Raw genomic sequence first — 18508 nt, 5'->3', positions numbered from 1 at the left:
GTACCCTAGGTCGGGGAGTACCTTCAGGCAACCAGACAATTCATCTGAGGAGAACAGAGCCTTTATGATCTGTTCCCACCACTCCAGAATCAGGGCACTAGCGCAACGAGGGGAATAGGACTTTCCAATCCAAAACGGTCCAGAAAATCTCAAGCGTGAGCCCTGAGAGCAAGCTCTGACACTTAACCACTGTGGGGAGCGGGGCATCCCACGGCACCATCACCATCCCACACCGACTCCCGAGGCATTTCCCCTACCCATGGAGGGCTACGACACCTTGCTGCCCCACTTCATCACCCCGGGTACTCCCAACGGCAGCAGTGGTACTCTTAAATTACCGTACACCACGGGTGGCGTCACGAACTATACATCAAATCCCCTGTAAATACCCCCTTTTATTTGAGTGGCCGCATGACCCCGGGTCCAGAGACCCTCGAGCCACAGCGAACCCGGACCCTAGCAGCTTGGCTGCTCCCACGGGGGCGGCAGACCTCAAATTCCTGGCGTCACAAACAGGATATGAACTGGGCCCACTAACCTGGGTGATGTGTGCCTTGGAAATCCAAACCGCGAGTCAAGAGTCCTGTTTCCTGCCATTTCCGCCATCTTCCGCCATCTTTTGGCTCCAAAATGCTGTTTTCTCAAGCAAAAGCGCGCAAAGCCAAAGCCCCGCCCTTCGTCCTGAGAGTCAGCCCGGAACCGGAAGTTCCCAGAGAGCCACAGCACAGCAGTGAGTGGTGGGCGAAAACCGAGGGAGCGTGACGGCATGTAGCAGCTGAAGAGAAGCAGAGACACCAGGACTCTGCGATAACGTTCATGGACGCCGCAGAGGCATGTTGGGAAGGCGTGAATGCTTCGTCGAGGATGCAGCTCCTGGTACAGCTGCCTGGATCGAGATGCGGAGGGCGGCCGCAGCGGTGTGTGCTTGGGAGAGAGAGGCAATGCGTGCGGGATGGGTAAGCAAAAACCCAGCTCCGGTTGACCCGGCCAATGCGGCCATGGACTCCGGTCTGCCCCCGGCCACCGCCATCGCTCTGCCGCCTCTGCCTCCAGCCATAGCTGATCCTGAGACGCTGCCCACAACACCGGCAGTGGGCTCCTCAATTCCCACTGAAGAGGACCAGATCACGGTTCCTGATCAGATCATCCCGGTTACAGTGGAATTGGAAACGGAGGAGATGGAGGGAAGCGATTCAGGTTCCAGCACTCCAGAGGCTGCATGGGTACCTCGTTTTGAGGGAAACGGCTATTGGATGTCCCTGTCATCACGTGCAATACACAAGTTAGAGATGATGGAGGTGGAAGCAGAGTCCACTTCAGATGAGAATCCAGCCAAGACCATTGATGTAGTGGTGCCCATATGCCGACGCTGTGGCTTACCAGGGCACTTTGCAAGAGTGTGCCCAGGAGGTGCCCGACGTTAAAGGGACCGGAACCTGCAAGTTTCTAAGAGTTTTGTGTGGATTGTCACGCCCTCCAGAGTTGAACGCCCTCCAGAGTTCCAAAGGGAGGAGACTGTCGGGGATCGGTTGACGGGTCCCTGATGGAAGGTGACAGGAAAGTTATGCTGCAATTAGACTGCACCTTCCTTGTTGAACTTTTTTCCACCCTTTGTTATAGGAAAAAGACCATCAGAGCCTTGGATGGTGCAGTGCTGGTAGACGGCACCAGGAGGCCCCGGTGGCGGTTGGCGCAAAAGGGCAATGTCTACCAGGTTTCTCAGGACCGCCACCAGAGGCGTCTTTTCAACACCCGGGACCTTAACCTAGTCACGGACCCATGGATAGGAATGCAGCGGGTCAGGTTGTTTGTGTGGCGGGTTGATGGAATCCAGAATGTTGGGACTGGACTGTCGCAGGAAGAGGCTGCAACACAGTACGTTGAGCCTCCGCTACTAGCATTAGCCGGTAGCATTCCATAATTAAAAGGATGAACTCTAAAAAGTTAAAATAACGTTTAAGTAATGTGCTTCCCTAATATGGGATGAAAAACCTGTAAATAAAATGTTATTCTTTTTCTTGCAGTTACAAAAATAAACCTCTGGTGTCCTGTAGCTCGAGGCCATCAAGCTAAAGTTAAACTTAGTACCAGGAGGCAGGTCACGGATCATCAGGCAACACCATAGGGGACGCGACCCGGACGAGCGCCCCTTAGCGGCAGTGTTGCTTAGAGAATTGATTTACCTGGTTGTCAGCGTCTGCTTATGAACTGAGTGAGTACGATAGTGACCCCTGCATCCCACGGCACCATCACCATCCCACACCGAATCCCGGGGCATTCCCCCTACCCGTGTAGGGCTACGACACCTTGCCCCACTTCATCCCCCTGGGTACTCCCAACGGCAGTGGCGGTACTCCCAAATTACCGTACACCACGGGTGGTGTCACGAACTATACATCAAATCCCCTGTAAATACCCCCTTTCTTTTGAGTGGTCGCATGACCCCGGGTCCGGAGACCCTCGAGCCACAGCGAACCCGGACCCGAGCAGCTCGACTGGCTACTCCCACGGGGGCAGCACAAGTCCACTGACCCAACTCCAAGAGATCACTCTGTGATTTGTCAACTACCCAAATCTAAGGTCTGTCCCTGTCACACGCTGGGCCCTATCTGAGCTTTTAGAAAGAAACAGTCTCTGTCCCTAGACCTTAGCCCCTCTCGCTCTGGGCTAGTCCCAAACATGAAAGAGGTTTTCCCACAAACAAAGTTAATTTTAAAGTTAATATCAATCAATGAATCTTAGAATAATAATAAGTTTCACAATTGGATGCGATTAAAAATGTTCCTGTGCTGAGATAATCTTATAAATGTGCCCCTGCTATGTACAGTGCAATGACCGTTTCTGACCATACAGGGAAATGGTCTGATCATATCACATCTCCTGGGCTGTGGAGGACGCAAAAGAGAGAATACAGACTTTACAGCACGAGATCATAGCTGATTGTTTTTGTGAGGTAAAACATTTTCCTGCCTTTTGTTAAAAAATGTTTTACCTCAAAGAAAGTATTAATTGCGATTCCTTACTGTAATGTCTATATACTTTTTTACATCCTCCCCTGCCCAGTAGATGTGATATGATCATGACCATGTCCTTGTGTGGTCAGGTACGGCCATTACACAGTACATAACAGGGGCACATTTAAAAGATTATCTCAGCACAAGAACATTGTTTTGTATGTATTTGTGCAGGTAGTCTAGTGTGTATCTTAATATTCTCACCTACTGCCACTTTCTCCAGGATCCAGTGCCGTTGTGATACTCTTTTGAATGACAACACTGCTCAGATTCTCTGGGTAACTATATGTGCTAGCCAGAAGTCCTCTTTTACAGTGTAAGCTTTTGGAGTCTAGTTCAGATGCTCCATAGGCTTACATTATAAAAGGCACTTCTGGGTCACACAGTGTGCACTGTTAACTAGAGTCTGAAGAGTGGTGACGTCACTGAGAAGAGAAACAGAATACCGGAGAAGACTGCAGTAGGTGAGTATATTAGCACACACACACACACACACACACACACGCGCGCGCACACATGCAATACATACACATATCAACAGATTTAGTTAAAAAAAACCCTTCAGAGCATCTTTAACATGAACTTTTGGGACCTATGGATCAGAAAAAGATCTCCCGAGAGTCTGCCTATACAGCTTAATTTAAATAAAAGGGAGCAATACCAGTGTGAGATGTAATGACTGATAGTCTGCTTGTCTGATCTCACAGGAGAACTGAGTGTGATTATAACTAACACAGTACAGTAGAGTTGAGCATTTCCTCATTACAACAAACCTGCAGATGACTTCTCTTAGTTCTGGCAGCTCAGCTGCAAAGCTCTGCCTCATTACTTCAGCTTCAAATCTTACATCTCACAGGTAGCTAGTGTTCGGTGGAGGGCAGTTCAGCAGAACATTTCTCATTACAAAACACATCTGCAGTTGTAGCGTTCCACATAGTGCTGTCAGCTCAGAAGTAATCAAACACAAAAACTGATAGTTAAAATCAGGCAAAACTCTACAATGAAATCAGGAGAGCAGACTTTCCTGTGTGAGACATGTAATGACAGACAGTCTGTTCTCTCACTAGGCTTTGTCTCATGACAGACACTTTTTGCAGTTGTCCTCACAGTGATGTCAGCTCAGGTGTACTGCCTGTTTCACACACATGTGTGAGATGAAAAGCTAGAAAAGTGCAGGTAGTCACACTTACAGTACATCACAAAAGTGAGTACGCCCCTTACATTTTTGTAAATATTTTATTATGTGTTTTCGTGGGACAAAATTGAAGATATCACAATTTTCATACAATGTTAAGTAGTCAGTGTATAGCTTTTATTACACCTTATATTTGGCGTGCCCTCTAAGTAAGTAGTTAACAAACAGAAAAAAAACAATTTGAAACCTTAAAGTTTAATCATATATGCATTAAAATTATGGAATACAGAAAATAGACCAATCCACTATTTACAAAAAGTGGTACAGGAACAGGATATCCTTAATAAGCAAAAAGGATGCACAGGGGTGGATACTTTGATGAAATGATATGGCCAAAGTACCACTACTAGTACGACACTGCCTTTTTTAGTGTCCAGAGACTAGTCATCGCAATATTCTAAAATAGTTAGAACATCAAACATGCGCAGGACAGTAGTCTGTGCCATAATTCAGACATGGAAAAACCCATATACAAAGAATAAGATGCAAAGGAAGAAAAAATTCTGTACAACGACAATTCAATCAATTTATATGTTTATTAACAACATTTTTTAAAATCCGATCACACAAAAATTATGATTTATTGGCTGATTTGTGGTGTGAGGCTGCCACCTGCTGGCCCTCCATTTTTCTCCTTTTACAATTTTGTAATTTTTTGTATGACTGGATCTTAAAAAAATGTTAATAAAAATATAAATTAATTGAATTGTTGTTGTACAGAATTTTTTCTACCTTTGCATACCAATATTTCAAGCAGTTTATTATGACTGTATTGTTTTTATCTTATAAGTTTATAATTACAGTTTTTGCTGTTCAATAAGAGTGCATTGGGATTTCTAGGTACTCAGGGTCATCCAGGGATTTACCAGAGTCAGACGACCTTGACGCCTTTTATTAGGGTGCCACCCTTCACGGCCAGGCGGAGTCTGTTTTGCCTATAATTATATCCTGGACATTTACCAATTTTTGTAATCAGTGGGTTGGTCTACTTTCTGAATTCAGTAATTTTAATGCATAGCTGATTAAACTTTATGGTTTTAAAGGTGATTTTTTCTACTTGTTAATTCCACTTTATTATCCCTTTCACTATATATTCAAGTTTACTCTATTTTTTATGCCTTCTAAATAACTCAACACACAGCCATTAATGTCTAAACTGCTGGCAACAAAAGTTAGTACACCCCTAAGTGAATGTGGCAAAATTATGCCCAGTAAGCCATTTTCCCTCCTCAGTGTCATGTAATTCATTAGTGTTACAAGTGTTGTCTCAGGTATGAATGGGGAGCAGGTGTCTTAAATTTGGTGTTATCATTTACAGACTCTCTCTTACTGGTCACTGACAGTTCAACTTGGCACCTCATGGCAAACAATTCTCTGCGGAACTAAAAAATAATTGTTGCTCTACATAAAGATGGTGTAGACTATAAGATGACCAATGACCAACACCCTGAAACTGAGGTGCAGTATGGTGGTTAAGACCATACAGTGGTTTAGCAAGACAGGTATCACCCAGAACAGGCATCGCGATGGTCGATCAAAGAAGTTGAGTGCATATGCTCAGCATCATCTTCAGAGGTTGTCTTTTCAAAATAGATGTATGAGTGCTCCAAGCATTGCTGCAGGGGTTAAAGGGGTAGGCAGGCAACCTGCAATACTCACACCACGCACCATACTCTGCATCAAATTCACCTGTGTGGCTGTCATCTCAGAAGGAAGCTTCTTCTAAAGATGATGCACACAGATGCCCACAGTTTGTTGAAGACAAGCAGACTAAGGACATGAATTACTGAAACTATGTCCTGAGGTTTGATGAGACCAAAATAAACTTATTTGGTTCAGATGGTGTTTAGTGTGTGTGGTGGCAACCAGATGAGGAGAACAAGTGTCTTGCCTACAGTCAAGTATGGTGGTGGGAGTGTCATATTTGGGTGCTGCATTAGTGCTTCTAGCTGTGAGAGCTATAGTTCATTGAGGGAATCATGAATGCCAACATGTACTGTGACATACAGAAGAAGTGCACAATCTCCTCCCTTTCGGAAATTGAGCTGCAGCGCAGTATTCCAACATAACAAACCCAAACACACCTCCAAGACAACCACTGCCTTGCTAAAGAAACTGAGGAAGGTGGTGGAACCCAAGGTCTCATACATCCACCAGCTATGTGATGTCGTCATGGAGGAGTGGAAGATGATTCCTGTGGCTCCTGTGAAGAGCTAGTGAACTGAATGTCCAAGAAAGTAAGAAAGTGCTTAAAAATAATTTTGGGCACTAGAGGGTCTAAAATTTTATGGATAAGCTTCAATGTTTTCTTCTTGCATTTATATACCTTTTTTATATAGCATAAGATTGCATTAGGCTTATGTTAACTAATATAATCTGTTGAACTTTATATAATTCAATAAAAACTACAGTTATTAAAAAAATAATAATAATTTTGGACACAGAATATTTACACTTTGGACACAATTTGGCCATTTTTACTTAGATGTGTACTCACTTTTGTTGCCAGTGGTTTAGACATTAATGGTTGTACATTGAGGTATTTAGAGGGCACACCAAATTTACAGTTATACAAGCTGTACATTTACTACCTTGCATTCTCTCAAAATGTCATATCTTCAGTGTTGTACCATGAAAAGATATAATAAAATATTTACAAAAATATGAAGGGTGTACTCACTTTTGTGATACACTGTATGTCTGCTCTATTACATGCATGTTGAAAGTATACACAGCTCTGCAATGAGACCTCGAGAGCAGCGTGTCAGTCATTGCATGTCCCACACTTAAAGAGAATCTGTCAGGTGATTTTGTATTACAGTATAATACTAATGTTAGTTTAAATAGGGCCTAAGGAGACCTTTTCAATATCAGTAACTTTTATAGCTCTCCCTCTACCTGTTATCTAATTGTAAGCTAAGTAGAATTCAGTGTGACAGTAAATAGTCAAGCATATGTAAATATAAACTGCATATTCACCTCTCACACCTCTCAGTGCTGGCATCAGTGATAGTAAGTATGAAGTGAATTTGCACTGCTGCCCCCACTCATACTTCCTCCCACCTCTCAGCAATTATAGTGAATGTGTGAAGCCCCGCCGGTGTTGTATCAGTGCATACCTTCAGGGACTCCACGTAGCTGGTGCTGGTCACAGGTAGGGAATCTTCAGTGTTGATCGTGACGCCACTCTCAGATTTGCGGTCAGAGGGGACCGCCACTGCAGATTAGGAGGCACCTGGGGCTGATGGTGGGTGCAGTCGGGTGTAGTAGCCTCCTGAGAGTGAGGCAAGCCCCAGGGCCCTTTGTAAAGCTGTAGTACCACAAGTCGCAGAATGACCACACACAGGCAGAGTGTCTTTCAGGGTTTTTACTCACTTCAGGTGGCAGGGTGAGTAACCCGGGCGTAGCTGGGATGAACCAGGTGGGAACCAGGTATCCTTCCGGCTGACTGTATGAGGGTGACTACAAACTCGCCTTCCTTAGCCCTTGGTGGTTTGGGGTGACCCCGACTTTGAGTCCCTATGGGGGTCACCCAGGGAAGATGCTCCAAGCCTCTCTCCCCTTCTTGTTTTGCCGTGTGCTTGTTCCCCGGGCCAGGCCACTCCAGCCTCTTGCCTCCTGTGACCTATGGGCCCTACTTGCGGTTACGTGGCTGCGGCTTTTGGTTGTTGTGGTGTGGGCTGTAAGAGCCCCACACCGGCAGGTTTAGCAGGGAAAGGTGAATCTATCCTCGCTTCGGGATCTGCCGCCCGGTTGGGCCTGGTGCTCTCTAGAAGTCTCCTTACTTCCCACTCCGTGCACTCTCTAGCTGAAGCTGGCTTTCAGGCAGCACTCCTAGTTGACCGTTCTCCCCCGTCTGTAGCCACTGCGCGGGCGCTGTTAGACAGCAGCAGCCCCACAGGTCTGCTCCTCACTGAGCCCTCTGGAGTTCTCTGCTCTAACTGACTCACTGGTGGGTTTTTCCATCTCTGCTCTTTCTGCTGACATCTCCTCAGTCCGAGCTCCCAGCTCTAACTAACTCCTCCTATCTCTCTTTCCTTCCCCACTTGTGTCTGCCTACGCCACCTAGCAACCAGATTCTCCACCACACCCCTTGAGAGGAGATGGAGGCTTTTAACCCCCTGCCACTATTCCAGTGGAGGTATAGGCTTTGCCCCCTCCTGGGATCCCCAGGGGTCCTCTCTTAGGTACATGCGTGAGACCTGATCACTATGCGCCTGTGTTCCACACCCCTGTCAGCCATCTGGATTACCTGTATTGTACTGTCCCCAGCATGGGTGCAGTACTCAGTGGTGCCTGACCAGGTCAGGGGCGCCACATTCCCCCTTAGTTATCACCAGCACGTCCTCGGGCTGCAAGACAACATTTTAAAATGCATAAAACATTAAAACATGTAAAACATTTTTAAAAGCACCAGGTATCAGACATCACCACCCTCCACCCACAAGTCCGTTAACCCACCCAAAACCCTCTCAGGAGGCAGGTCACCGGTCCTTTTGGTAACCAGATCTGGGCCGTCCGTTTCCCCAGACCTTTCCTCCAATCTTCCTCTCCCGTTGGCCGCGACTTCAGCCACTTCTGGCAGGATGTAGAGGCGGCTTACATGGGCTGGTGGTTTTCAGGGTATACCTGGCCTGGTGGATCCGCGCCGTCAACCTCTTCTGGCAGGATGCAGAGGCGGCCTCCACAGTTGGTGCTGACCAGGTACCCTCTTTGTGGTGGTGAGCCAAGGCCCCATAAACAGGCGTGCTCTCTGGTCGCAGGTGAGCCAAGGCCCTTTTCTACGGACGGGCCCCCCTGGTTGCAGACGAGCCAAGCCCCTAAACAGGCTGGCCCTGGTGGTGGTGCCACTGGTGTAACTATTTACACTGCGAGAGTTTGTGGCTATAGCAAGTTCATAGCCTTAAAGTTTAGTTCTCACAATAGTTTTTGTGGGCACATGCTTAAACGTTGCAAACAAAACCTTTCAAAACTGGTCAAAACAGGAACTTCTTACTTTACTTTACTTTTCTTTACTCCTCTTTTTCACTAGGGCGAGGGCACGTTGGGCACTGGCACCTGTGACTTTCCTGCTCTTTGTCTCTTTCTTCATCTGTAGGATCTTTATCTTTCCGTTCTTGGTCTTCATCTGTTTCTACATCTGGTTCTTTATCTCTATCTTGTCTTTCTTGTCTTTCTTGTCTTTCTTGTCTTTCTTGTCTTTCTTGTCTTTCTTGTCTTTCTTGTCTTTCTTGTCTTTCTTGTGGCATGGGATGGCTGTAGGGTTTGCTGGTACGTAAGGCTACATCAAGTGCGTACAATCCTCTTTCGCCTTCATGCATAGTAAACTGTACCGAATCTCCCATTTTCAGATTTCTGCAAGGGTGTCCTCTTGGCAGATGAGCGTTCACATCTCTGCGGTTTACAAATATCCCTTCTTTTATTCCTGGTGCTACAATGAAGCCATAACCACTTTTCAAGTTGAAATCTTCCACTATGCCATAACACAGGGGTCCTCTAGCCTGGGCTTTGGACTCTCTCAACAACCGCTTCTCCTTTAGGTCTCTGGCGGTGACTGCTCTCTGTTCAGGAGACTGTGGTGCTGGAGCAAACTGTGTTCTTCTGCGCCGTGTCTTGCGGGCTGGGTCCTTGCCTGTGGGCTCCCAGGTGAAGCTCTTAGGCAGCTCTTCTTCTGCAGAGGGGGTCAGGTCCTCCTCATCCCAGCGGGAGTATGGCAGCATTTCTGGCTCTGAGTAGGAGTCTGCTGCGGCTGGCGTCGGAGTTAGCCCTTCTGCCTCCTGGCCTCCTCTCCCCCTTAGTTCTTCCTGGCACTCCTCTGATGGCAGGACTGGGGATGGACTTTCTCTTGCTGGCCCAGGCGGGGGACTCTCTGGTGTAGCTGCAGGGGTTACCTGAATCTCCTCAGGGGTGCATGGGGGGCGCAGGTACAGATCCACCAACCACTGGGGAAACTTGGCCTCCATGTCAGCCCTCATCTGCCAGTATTCTTCCTCCAGCGTGGGCTTCCTATCAGAGACCTCCGGGGACTGGGGAGCAGTGTCAGCTCTGGCCTTACAGGCCGGGGTAAATGCTGAGGTAGTCTTTCCTTGGCGGGCCGCGCCTGGCATGGCGGCGGCCTGGTCTTGGCGGGCCGCGCCTATCATGGCGGCGGCCTGGTCTTGGCGGGCCGGGCAGGGCATCGCTGCGGCGGCCTGGTCTTGGCGGGCCGCGCCTATCATGGCGGCGGCCTGGTCTGTGCGGGCCGGGCAGGGCATCGCTGCGGCGGCCTGGTCTTGGCGGGCCGAGCAGGGCATCGCTGCGGCGGCCGGGGCTTGGCGGGCCGCGCCTATCATGGCGGCGGCCTGGTCTGTGCGGGCCGGGCAGGGCATCGCTGCGGCGGCCTGGTCTTGGCGGGCCGAGCAGGGCATCGCTGCGGCGGCCTGGTCTTGGCGGGCCGAGCAGGGCATCGCTGCGGCGGCCGGGGCTTGGCGGGCCGCACCTGGCGTGGCTGCGGCCTGCTTCAGCGTCGCCGCACCGGACGCCTCTTCAGGGACCGCGGACGTGGCAGCAGGGGTCGGGGCACTTGCGCGGGCCGGAGCATCATTCGACTCACCCGTTGTTGGTAGCACTGGGGTCTGCGTCGTCGCCGTCCCGCCTGGCACCCGGCATGCAGCTCTCCCTTCATAGGCCCGAACCGCCGCGGTCAGCTCCTGCAGTTCCATCCGTTCCTCCCGAATCTGCTCCACGACCCGGGTCTCCAGCCGGTTGCAAAACTGGGCCAGCTCTCGGTACCACCAGGCAGCGGAGCCTGGTTCTGGGTTCCTGCGGTCAGACGCCATTTCTTCTGCGCCGTCTTCTGCACGGTCTCCCAGCAGTGGACTCTTCGCTGCCTCCTGTAACAAGCTGTCCAGTTTCTGCTCTGCCTCTTTCAGCAGCTCCTCTCCCAGCAGCAGGCTTGTGGCTTCCTTTCCTTCCCGCCGTCTCTGGACGCTTCCACTCTCATAGCTGGCAAGGTCAGAACTCCGCAGGGGATCTCTGGGTAGCCACGCCTCTTCGTGGGCGGTACCTTCTTCCAGCGCGGGCTGCTGTTGTTTTTCAGCGCGCTTTTCATGGTGGCAATATGGCGGCGCTTCCAATTTTTCAAGCGGACCGCCTAGGCACATGGTCACCTGTCTGAACAGGTCTAGTCCTTATCCTGTTCGTGACGCCAGATGTGAAGCCCCGCCGGTGTTGTATCAGTGCATACCTTCAGGGACTCCACGTAGCTGGTGCTGGTCACAGGTAGGGAATCTTCAGTGTTGATCGTGACGCCACTCTCAGATTTGCGGTCAGAGGGGACCGCCACTGCAGATTAGGAGGCACCTGGGGCTGATGGTGGGTGCAGTCGGGTGTAGTAGCCTCCTGAGAGTGAGGCAAGCCCCAGGGCCCTTTGTAAAGCTGTAGTACCACAAGTCGCAGAATGACCACACACAGGCAGAGTGTCTTTCAGGGTTTTTACTCACTTCAGGTGGCAGGGTGAGTAACCCGGGCGTAGCTGGGATGAACCAGGTGGGAACCAGGTATCCTTCCGGCTGACTGTATGAGGGTGACTACAAACTCGCCTTCCTTAGCCCTTGGTGGTTTGGGGTGACCCCGACTTTGAGTCCCTATGGGGGTCACCCAGGGAAGATGCTCCAAGCCTCTCTCCCCTTCTTGTTTTGCCGTGTGCTTGTTCCCCGGGCCAGGCCACTCCAGCCTCTTGCCTCCTGTGACCTATGGGCCCTACTTGCGGTTACGTGGCTGCGGCTTTTGGTTGTTGTGGTGTGGGCTGTAAGAGCCCCACACCGGCAGGTTTAGCAGGGAAAGGTGAATCTATCCTCGCTTCGGGATCTGCCGCCCGGTTGGGCCTGGTGCTCTCTAGAAGTCTCCTTACTTCCCACTCCGTGCACTCTCTAGCTGAAGCTGGCTTTCAGGCAGCACTCCTAGTTGACCGTTCTCCCCCGTCTGTAGCCACTGCGCGGGCGCTGTTAGACAGCAGCAGCCCCACAGGTCTGCTCCTCACTGAGCCCTCTGGAGTTCTCTGCTCTAACTGACTCACTGGTGGGTTTTTCCATCTCTGCTCTTTCTGCTGACATCTCCTCAGTCCGAGCTCCCAGCTCTAACTAACTCCTCCTATCTCTCTTTCCTTCCCCACTTGTGTCTGCCTACGCCACCTAGCAACCAGATTCTCCACCACACCCCTTGAGAGGAGATGGAGGCTTTTAACCCCCTGCCACTATTCCAGTGGAGGTATAGGCTTTGCCCCCTCCTGGGATCCCCAGGGGTCCTCTCTTAGGTACATGCGTGAGACCTGATCACTATGCGCCTGTGTTCCACACCCCTGTCAGCCATCTGGATTACCTGTATTGTACTGTCCCCAGCATGGGTGCAGTACTCAGTGGTGCCTGACCAGGTCAGGGGCGCCACAAATGCACTGGGAGGTGGCTGGGGGAGCAGTGAATATGTAAACTGTATTTACATACACTTGACTAGCATGCAGGAGATACTGAATTCTACAGAGCTTACAGCAGGATAACAGGATAAGGCCCGTTTCACACGTCAGTGAAAGACACGTGGGTTGTCTAAGTGCAATCCGGGCTCCGTTATCCGTGGCCCGTGATTGCACTTAGAAATCAACTCACCTGTGCCCGCTCCCGCTCTCCATGGTGCTGATCGCTCCCGCGACGCAGCATCCGGCCGGTGGTGACCCCTGCAGCAGCTGCTTCCGGGTCGGCTGTGTCGCGCATAATGAATATGCACGACAGTAATCAGCCGGCTTAGAAGCAGCAGGGAGGACGGGCTGCAGAGGACATCGCTGGACGCCGGGTGAGTTAAAATGTTTATTATTTTAAATGCACGTTTTTTTCTGGCACGTGTTTCACGGACCACACCACTGCGTGGTCCGTGGAACATCAGTGATGCCAGAAAAAAATGAACATGTCTCCGTGCAGCAATCACGCACACGCGGGTACGCTGCACGGAGACACGTGCAGTGAAAAATCACTGACGTGTGAGCAGACCCATTCATTATAATGGGTCTGCGTATGTCAGTGATTCTGGTACGTTTAAAAAAAAGCACAAACGTCCCAGAATCACTGACGTGTGAAAGGGGCCTAAGGTAGAGCTATAAAACTTACTGATTCTGAAAGGTCTCCTTAAGGGGTACTTCTCACATAGCGAGATCGCTGCTGAGTCATGTTTTTTGTGACGCACCAGTGACCTCATTAGTGATCTCGCTGTGTGTGACACTGAGCAGTGATCTGGCCCCTGCTGTGAGATCGCTGCTCCTTACACACAGTGCTGGTTCATTTTTTGGACGTTGCTCTCCCGCTGTGAAGCACACATCGCTGTGTTTGACAGCGAGAGAGCAACGATCTGAATGTGCAGGGAGCAGGAGCCGGCGTCTGCGGTAAGCTGTAACCAAGGTAAATATCGGGTAACCAAGCTAAGTGCTTTGCTTGGTTACCCGATATTTACCTTGGTTACTAGCGTCCGCCGCTCCTTACGCTGTCAGTGCCGGGTCCCTGCTCCCTGCACAAGTAGCCTGAGTATACATCAGGTAAATAAGCAAAGCGTTTTGCTTATTAACCCGATATGTACTCTGGCTAGGAGTGCAGGGAGCCAGCGCTAAGCGGTGTGCGCTGGTAACCAAGGTAAATATCGGGTAACCAAGCGCTTGGTTACCCGATATTTACTTTAGTTACCAAGCGCAGCATCGCTTCCACGTGTCGCTGCTGGCTGGGGGCTGGTCACTGGTGAGATCTGCCTGATTGACAGCTCACCAGTGACCATGTAGCGACGCACCAGCGATCCTGACCAGGTCAGATCGCTGGTGGGATCGCTGGAGCGTCGCTAAAGTGTGACAGTACCCTAAGCCCCATTTAAAGATAACATAAGTATTGTACTACAAAAACACCTGACAGATTCACTTTAAATAAGCTCTAGAGGTAGATTCTCATTGAGATGTGTGTCTGACCCATATACCTTAACAGTTCATTTACAGATTGAGAAAAACATGGATTTCTCTGGAATAGAACATGAGATCATAGATATTAAGGTATCATTTTATTCAACATTTATGACATGCATGTGTGCCGTCCCCGTGCCAGCAGCCGGGCTGCTCAGATCCGGATCCGCGGTGGCTCGAGGGGTCTCCGGACCCGGGGGTCATGCGGCCACTCAGTAAAAGGGGGGATATTTACAAGGGGATTGAAATGTTTGTGATGCCACCCACGGTGCGTGGTAATGTGAGGGACCACCGCTGCCGTTGGGGAGCCCGGTGACGATGGTGTGGCAGCCTGATGTTTAACCCCTCCATGGGTAGGGGGTTTGTGTCCCGGGGCCCGTCAGACGGTTGGTGATTGGGTGCCGTTGGGGTAGGAACAGGGGTATTTCAGTGTACTCACTCAGTCCAGGAATAACAACACTGACAGCTTGTTGTAAACCAGAATTCTGAGCACCACTGCAGCTTGTAGGGAGCATGCTTGGGTCCGTGCCATTGGTGTTGCTGTTAGCCTGTGGCCCTGTCCTTGGCACCTCTGTCTCTGTTGGACCCGTGGGTATAAAACTCTTCAGGTCCCGCTCACCCGTATGGCTAACGGAGTGAGCTTGCTCTCAGAGGTCATGCGTTGGATTTCTTTGGACTGTATTGGTAAAATCCTATCCCATCGGTGCGCTAGTACCTCGATTTTGTAGTGGGTTGGGGATGACACCTGAAGTTTTCACCCCCGTCGGTTAAATTACCGGAACGCACGAAGCTACTTTCCGGCCGGGGGTCCACGTACCCAGTCGTGCCCTGGCCCCTGCCCGGTGATAGCTCAAGGCCGCCAGCCTCCCTCCTCGGAAGTCCGTGCCCCTTGACACTGTCCCCTGCGACCGGGGTTCCAGCTCCGACCAGGCCCAGACCAACGTCTGCCACCTAGTACACAGGAGCTCTACTCCGTGACCTCTCCTCACGAGGGTCACCACTCCACCTCCTCTCCTTTCACTCTCCACTGCTCAACTTCTCAAGCTCAACTCAACTGTCCCTTTCCTCACTTTCCCCTTACCAACCCCCCATGTGGGCGGCCCTATTCCCTTCAGGCCCCCCCAATGGTGTGTCTGGTAGGTTAAAGTGTGAAGTGTTCCTAGGATTTTGATTGGCTAAGCTGTTAGCAACACCAAAGGACCAGGACCCGTAACCAAGGAGAGTGGATACTGTGCAGAAGGGCAGATTGCACAATACTCTATGATGACCTGATAGGCCAGGGCGTCACATTTGCTCATATAGATGGCTTCGGAGGGTTGTTCCTATAGATAGATTTGCTTTAAAGTAGCTTACATGCTCCTGATTTTAACATTTAGCATAATTTACTTTAGGAAAAAGTAATTCTTAATGAAAGATGAAAAATGTTGTGTGTATTTAAAATCAGTATATACCAAAGTAATGTATAATTATAAATTCTACCGTAGATTCTTATCTGTGCTACCTAGGCATTAATGCACCACCAGGACAAAATTTAGGGAATTATCATACTGGGTAATTCCCAAGGCCCCTATTTTTAAAGAAAGACCCAAGCACAGGGCCCTCACTAGTAGCATACTAAACAGTAGAGCAGGAAAATAATCTGCTCCTCCTATAGTTTCAGGAACAGGAAAGAGCATTTTCCTACAGTGATCCTGTTCTGGATACACTTGTAATTTTGATCCAGGACAAAAGGAAGGTGGACATACCGAACTCCTCAGCTTTCTATTACAGCAGGATATCAATGGAGCCTGTTATCTAATGATAACAGGATAGGTGATAACTTGATGATCAGTGGGTACCCCATTGCTGAGACCAACACCAATTGACAGATCAGAGAACTTTTATCCATATCCCCGGCTTGGAACTTTTATCCACATTACAAAATAGCATGGCAGGTCAAACGTCTGGCTACCACTCCATTAATTCTTTATGGGACAGCACTCAGCATCTCTATAGGGAATGAATGGAGTGGCGGTTGTACATGCACGCTGCTGTTCCTTTCTAACAGGAATAAAAATTCCCTCTTTAGATGATCGGTGCAAGTCACAGCTGTCAGACCTCCACCAGTCAACACATTATTATCAGCTATCCTGTGGATAGAGGATAATTTGCTTTCCTTGGACAACCCCTTTAACAGTAAGCTCAATAGAGATTTATTGTTATCCCTATAGACCCATTTTTCCAGCTGTAATCCACAAATACCCCTGAAACGATAGACTATGAGGATGTTCTATAGCATTGTTTCTCTCACTGACGAGGTTGGTGTCAACAATGAGGAGTCCCCTAGTTGCTATTGAGGTGCAGTTGAGGAACTGGTTTTCACAGAATTGATAATAGGTTGCATAGTTTTCTCTTTCTGCAGCAATATATGCTTTAGCAACATGATTGACTCATTTACTACGAATTCTAAAGGCCCACTCACACACAACGACTTACCAGCGATCCCGAAAACGATGCGACCTGATAGGGATCGCAGGTAAGTCGCTGGGAGGTCGCAGGTGAGATGTCACACAGTCAGATCTTACCAGCGATGCAGGAACAATACAGGTTGCAGTAGCGACCTGTATAACGATCTCAGCAGTCACTGTGACCCTGTCACACAGTGTCAAACACAGCGATGTGTCCTGCACAGCAGGACATCGCCTTTGAAGAAAATGGCCTGGACCATTCTGCAACAATTAGCGATCTCACAGCAGGGGCCTGATCGCTGGTAAGTGTCACACATAACGAGATCGCTAACGGGATCGCTACTGCGTCACCAAACGGTGACTCAGCTGCGATCTCGCTAGCGATCTCGTTATGTGTGACAGTACCTTAACATTATACACAAATTACTACCCATATAATGGTAAAAATGGGAGATAGCTTTAGTTTTGGTTTGGACTTCCACCACAGAGGGTGAGGTCCAGGTGTCACCTCGTTTTGTCAGATCAGGTCACAGAAGTCCTGCTCTATAGACATGGGTCCAATTCTGAGGCACTGACAATAAATCCATCATCTGTGCACTAGTAAGAAAATAGTGAAAATAAGATTGGTTTAGGGTTAAAGAACCCTGGAGTTGAGTGACATCGCCAACCTATTTTCAGTACACATCTCATTATTATCCCAAATAGCATTACAAAAAAAGATAATCAGTATATACATACAATACAGGATGCACCGTTCACACAATGTGATGGTCACATCTCACCTCCTCCCTCTCCTTGCACAATGACTTCTTTACAGGTCACAGAGCATGCCTAAAAAAATCTGTCCCATAAAAATTCAAGAACATCTCACGACTACAGGTTCCTATGGTCCATGTAGTATAATATATGTATATATATACAGTATATGTTAGCGTAGCCTTTATAGTGAGGCTACATTTAAAGTTAATCACAGTATATAAAATTGACCTGTATTACTATTTCCTTAAACCCCATTTTCCTTTCAAGTTTCTTTTTTTTTTTTTTTTTTTTTAAATCATTGAGGGTTTTTTAAGCAAATCCATGAATGGAATGAAAAGACAGGACATAGTCTTCCTCCTTCTGATAAGTCGTCTTCCAATTCTGGTTCAAAAACGTGCAGCTGAATTTTACTAAAAAAACCTCTGACTGCGAAACAAGTGTATAAATTATGTATTGGGAGAATGGGAATCAGACAGCTAGTAAGACCATGTAGGAACTAAGAATTGTAAACTGATTGCTTGATTATGCTGCTGGTTTCCTGATATGATCAATGCACGGTTTTATACATTATGCAGAATTTCTTACCTGAGACGAGAGCCTCGGTGGTAGCCACATGCATTAGTGTGTTGTGGCTGACCGGCCATTTGTCTGCTGAAAGCAACAACTTCTCTAAACCTCCAAGGTCTTTCAGCTCCTGAAGAATCTTTCCACCTGAAGCACAGATTTCCCAGCTGAAGTTCCTATATCCCAGTGCATCGCCCACCGCAGCCAGGAGCATAGCAGCTGTAAATTTCTCCATGATGAGCTTGATTCAGCTCGTACTTCTTTTGTCTGGCAAGGACCAGGTCTAAGTTTAGTGTCACTCTATGGCTGGCAGAGCTCCTGTCGGTGGCTATAAATGGCAGTGCTGTCCTTATCACAACCAGTTTCATCCCCCTTTACTAGCATTTCTTTAACTGGACATTGTCAATTCACACCATTCTAGAACTGTGTTACTGTCCAATTAATTAAATGGATCACTTTCCTAGTGTCAACTTGTAAATCCTGTACAGCTACAAGATGTTCTTTAATTCCAGCACAAGAAATCACATCAAATTATTTTCCCCTTAAAATTAAGGTTATTCTTCAA

The 18508-nt window shown here is 48.7% G+C and overlaps 1 protein-coding gene across 1 annotated transcript in view; it reads right to left on the bottom strand.

Annotated features, from left to right (window-relative positions):
• ADPRHL1 (ADP-ribosylhydrolase like 1) overlaps nucleotides 1-18178 on the bottom strand; it is a 64231-nt gene extending 46053 nt beyond the window's left edge. Inside the window, exon 1 of the mRNA XM_075334330.1 lies at nucleotides 17965-18178. Coding sequence (XP_075190445.1) covers nucleotides 17965-18178 — 214 coding nt within the window. The remainder of the gene's footprint in view (nucleotides 1-17964) is intronic.
• Between the last annotated feature and the right edge of the window lie 330 nt (nucleotides 18179-18508).

Source organism: Anomaloglossus baeobatrachus, chromosome 2, assembly GCF_048569485.1.
Source record: "Anomaloglossus baeobatrachus isolate aAnoBae1 chromosome 2, aAnoBae1.hap1, whole genome shotgun sequence".
Taxonomy (NCBI): domain Eukaryota; kingdom Metazoa; phylum Chordata; class Amphibia; order Anura; family Aromobatidae; genus Anomaloglossus; species Anomaloglossus baeobatrachus.
The sequence above is the reverse complement of the archived record's forward strand: the minus strand, read 5'-3'. Positions and strand labels throughout refer to the sequence as shown.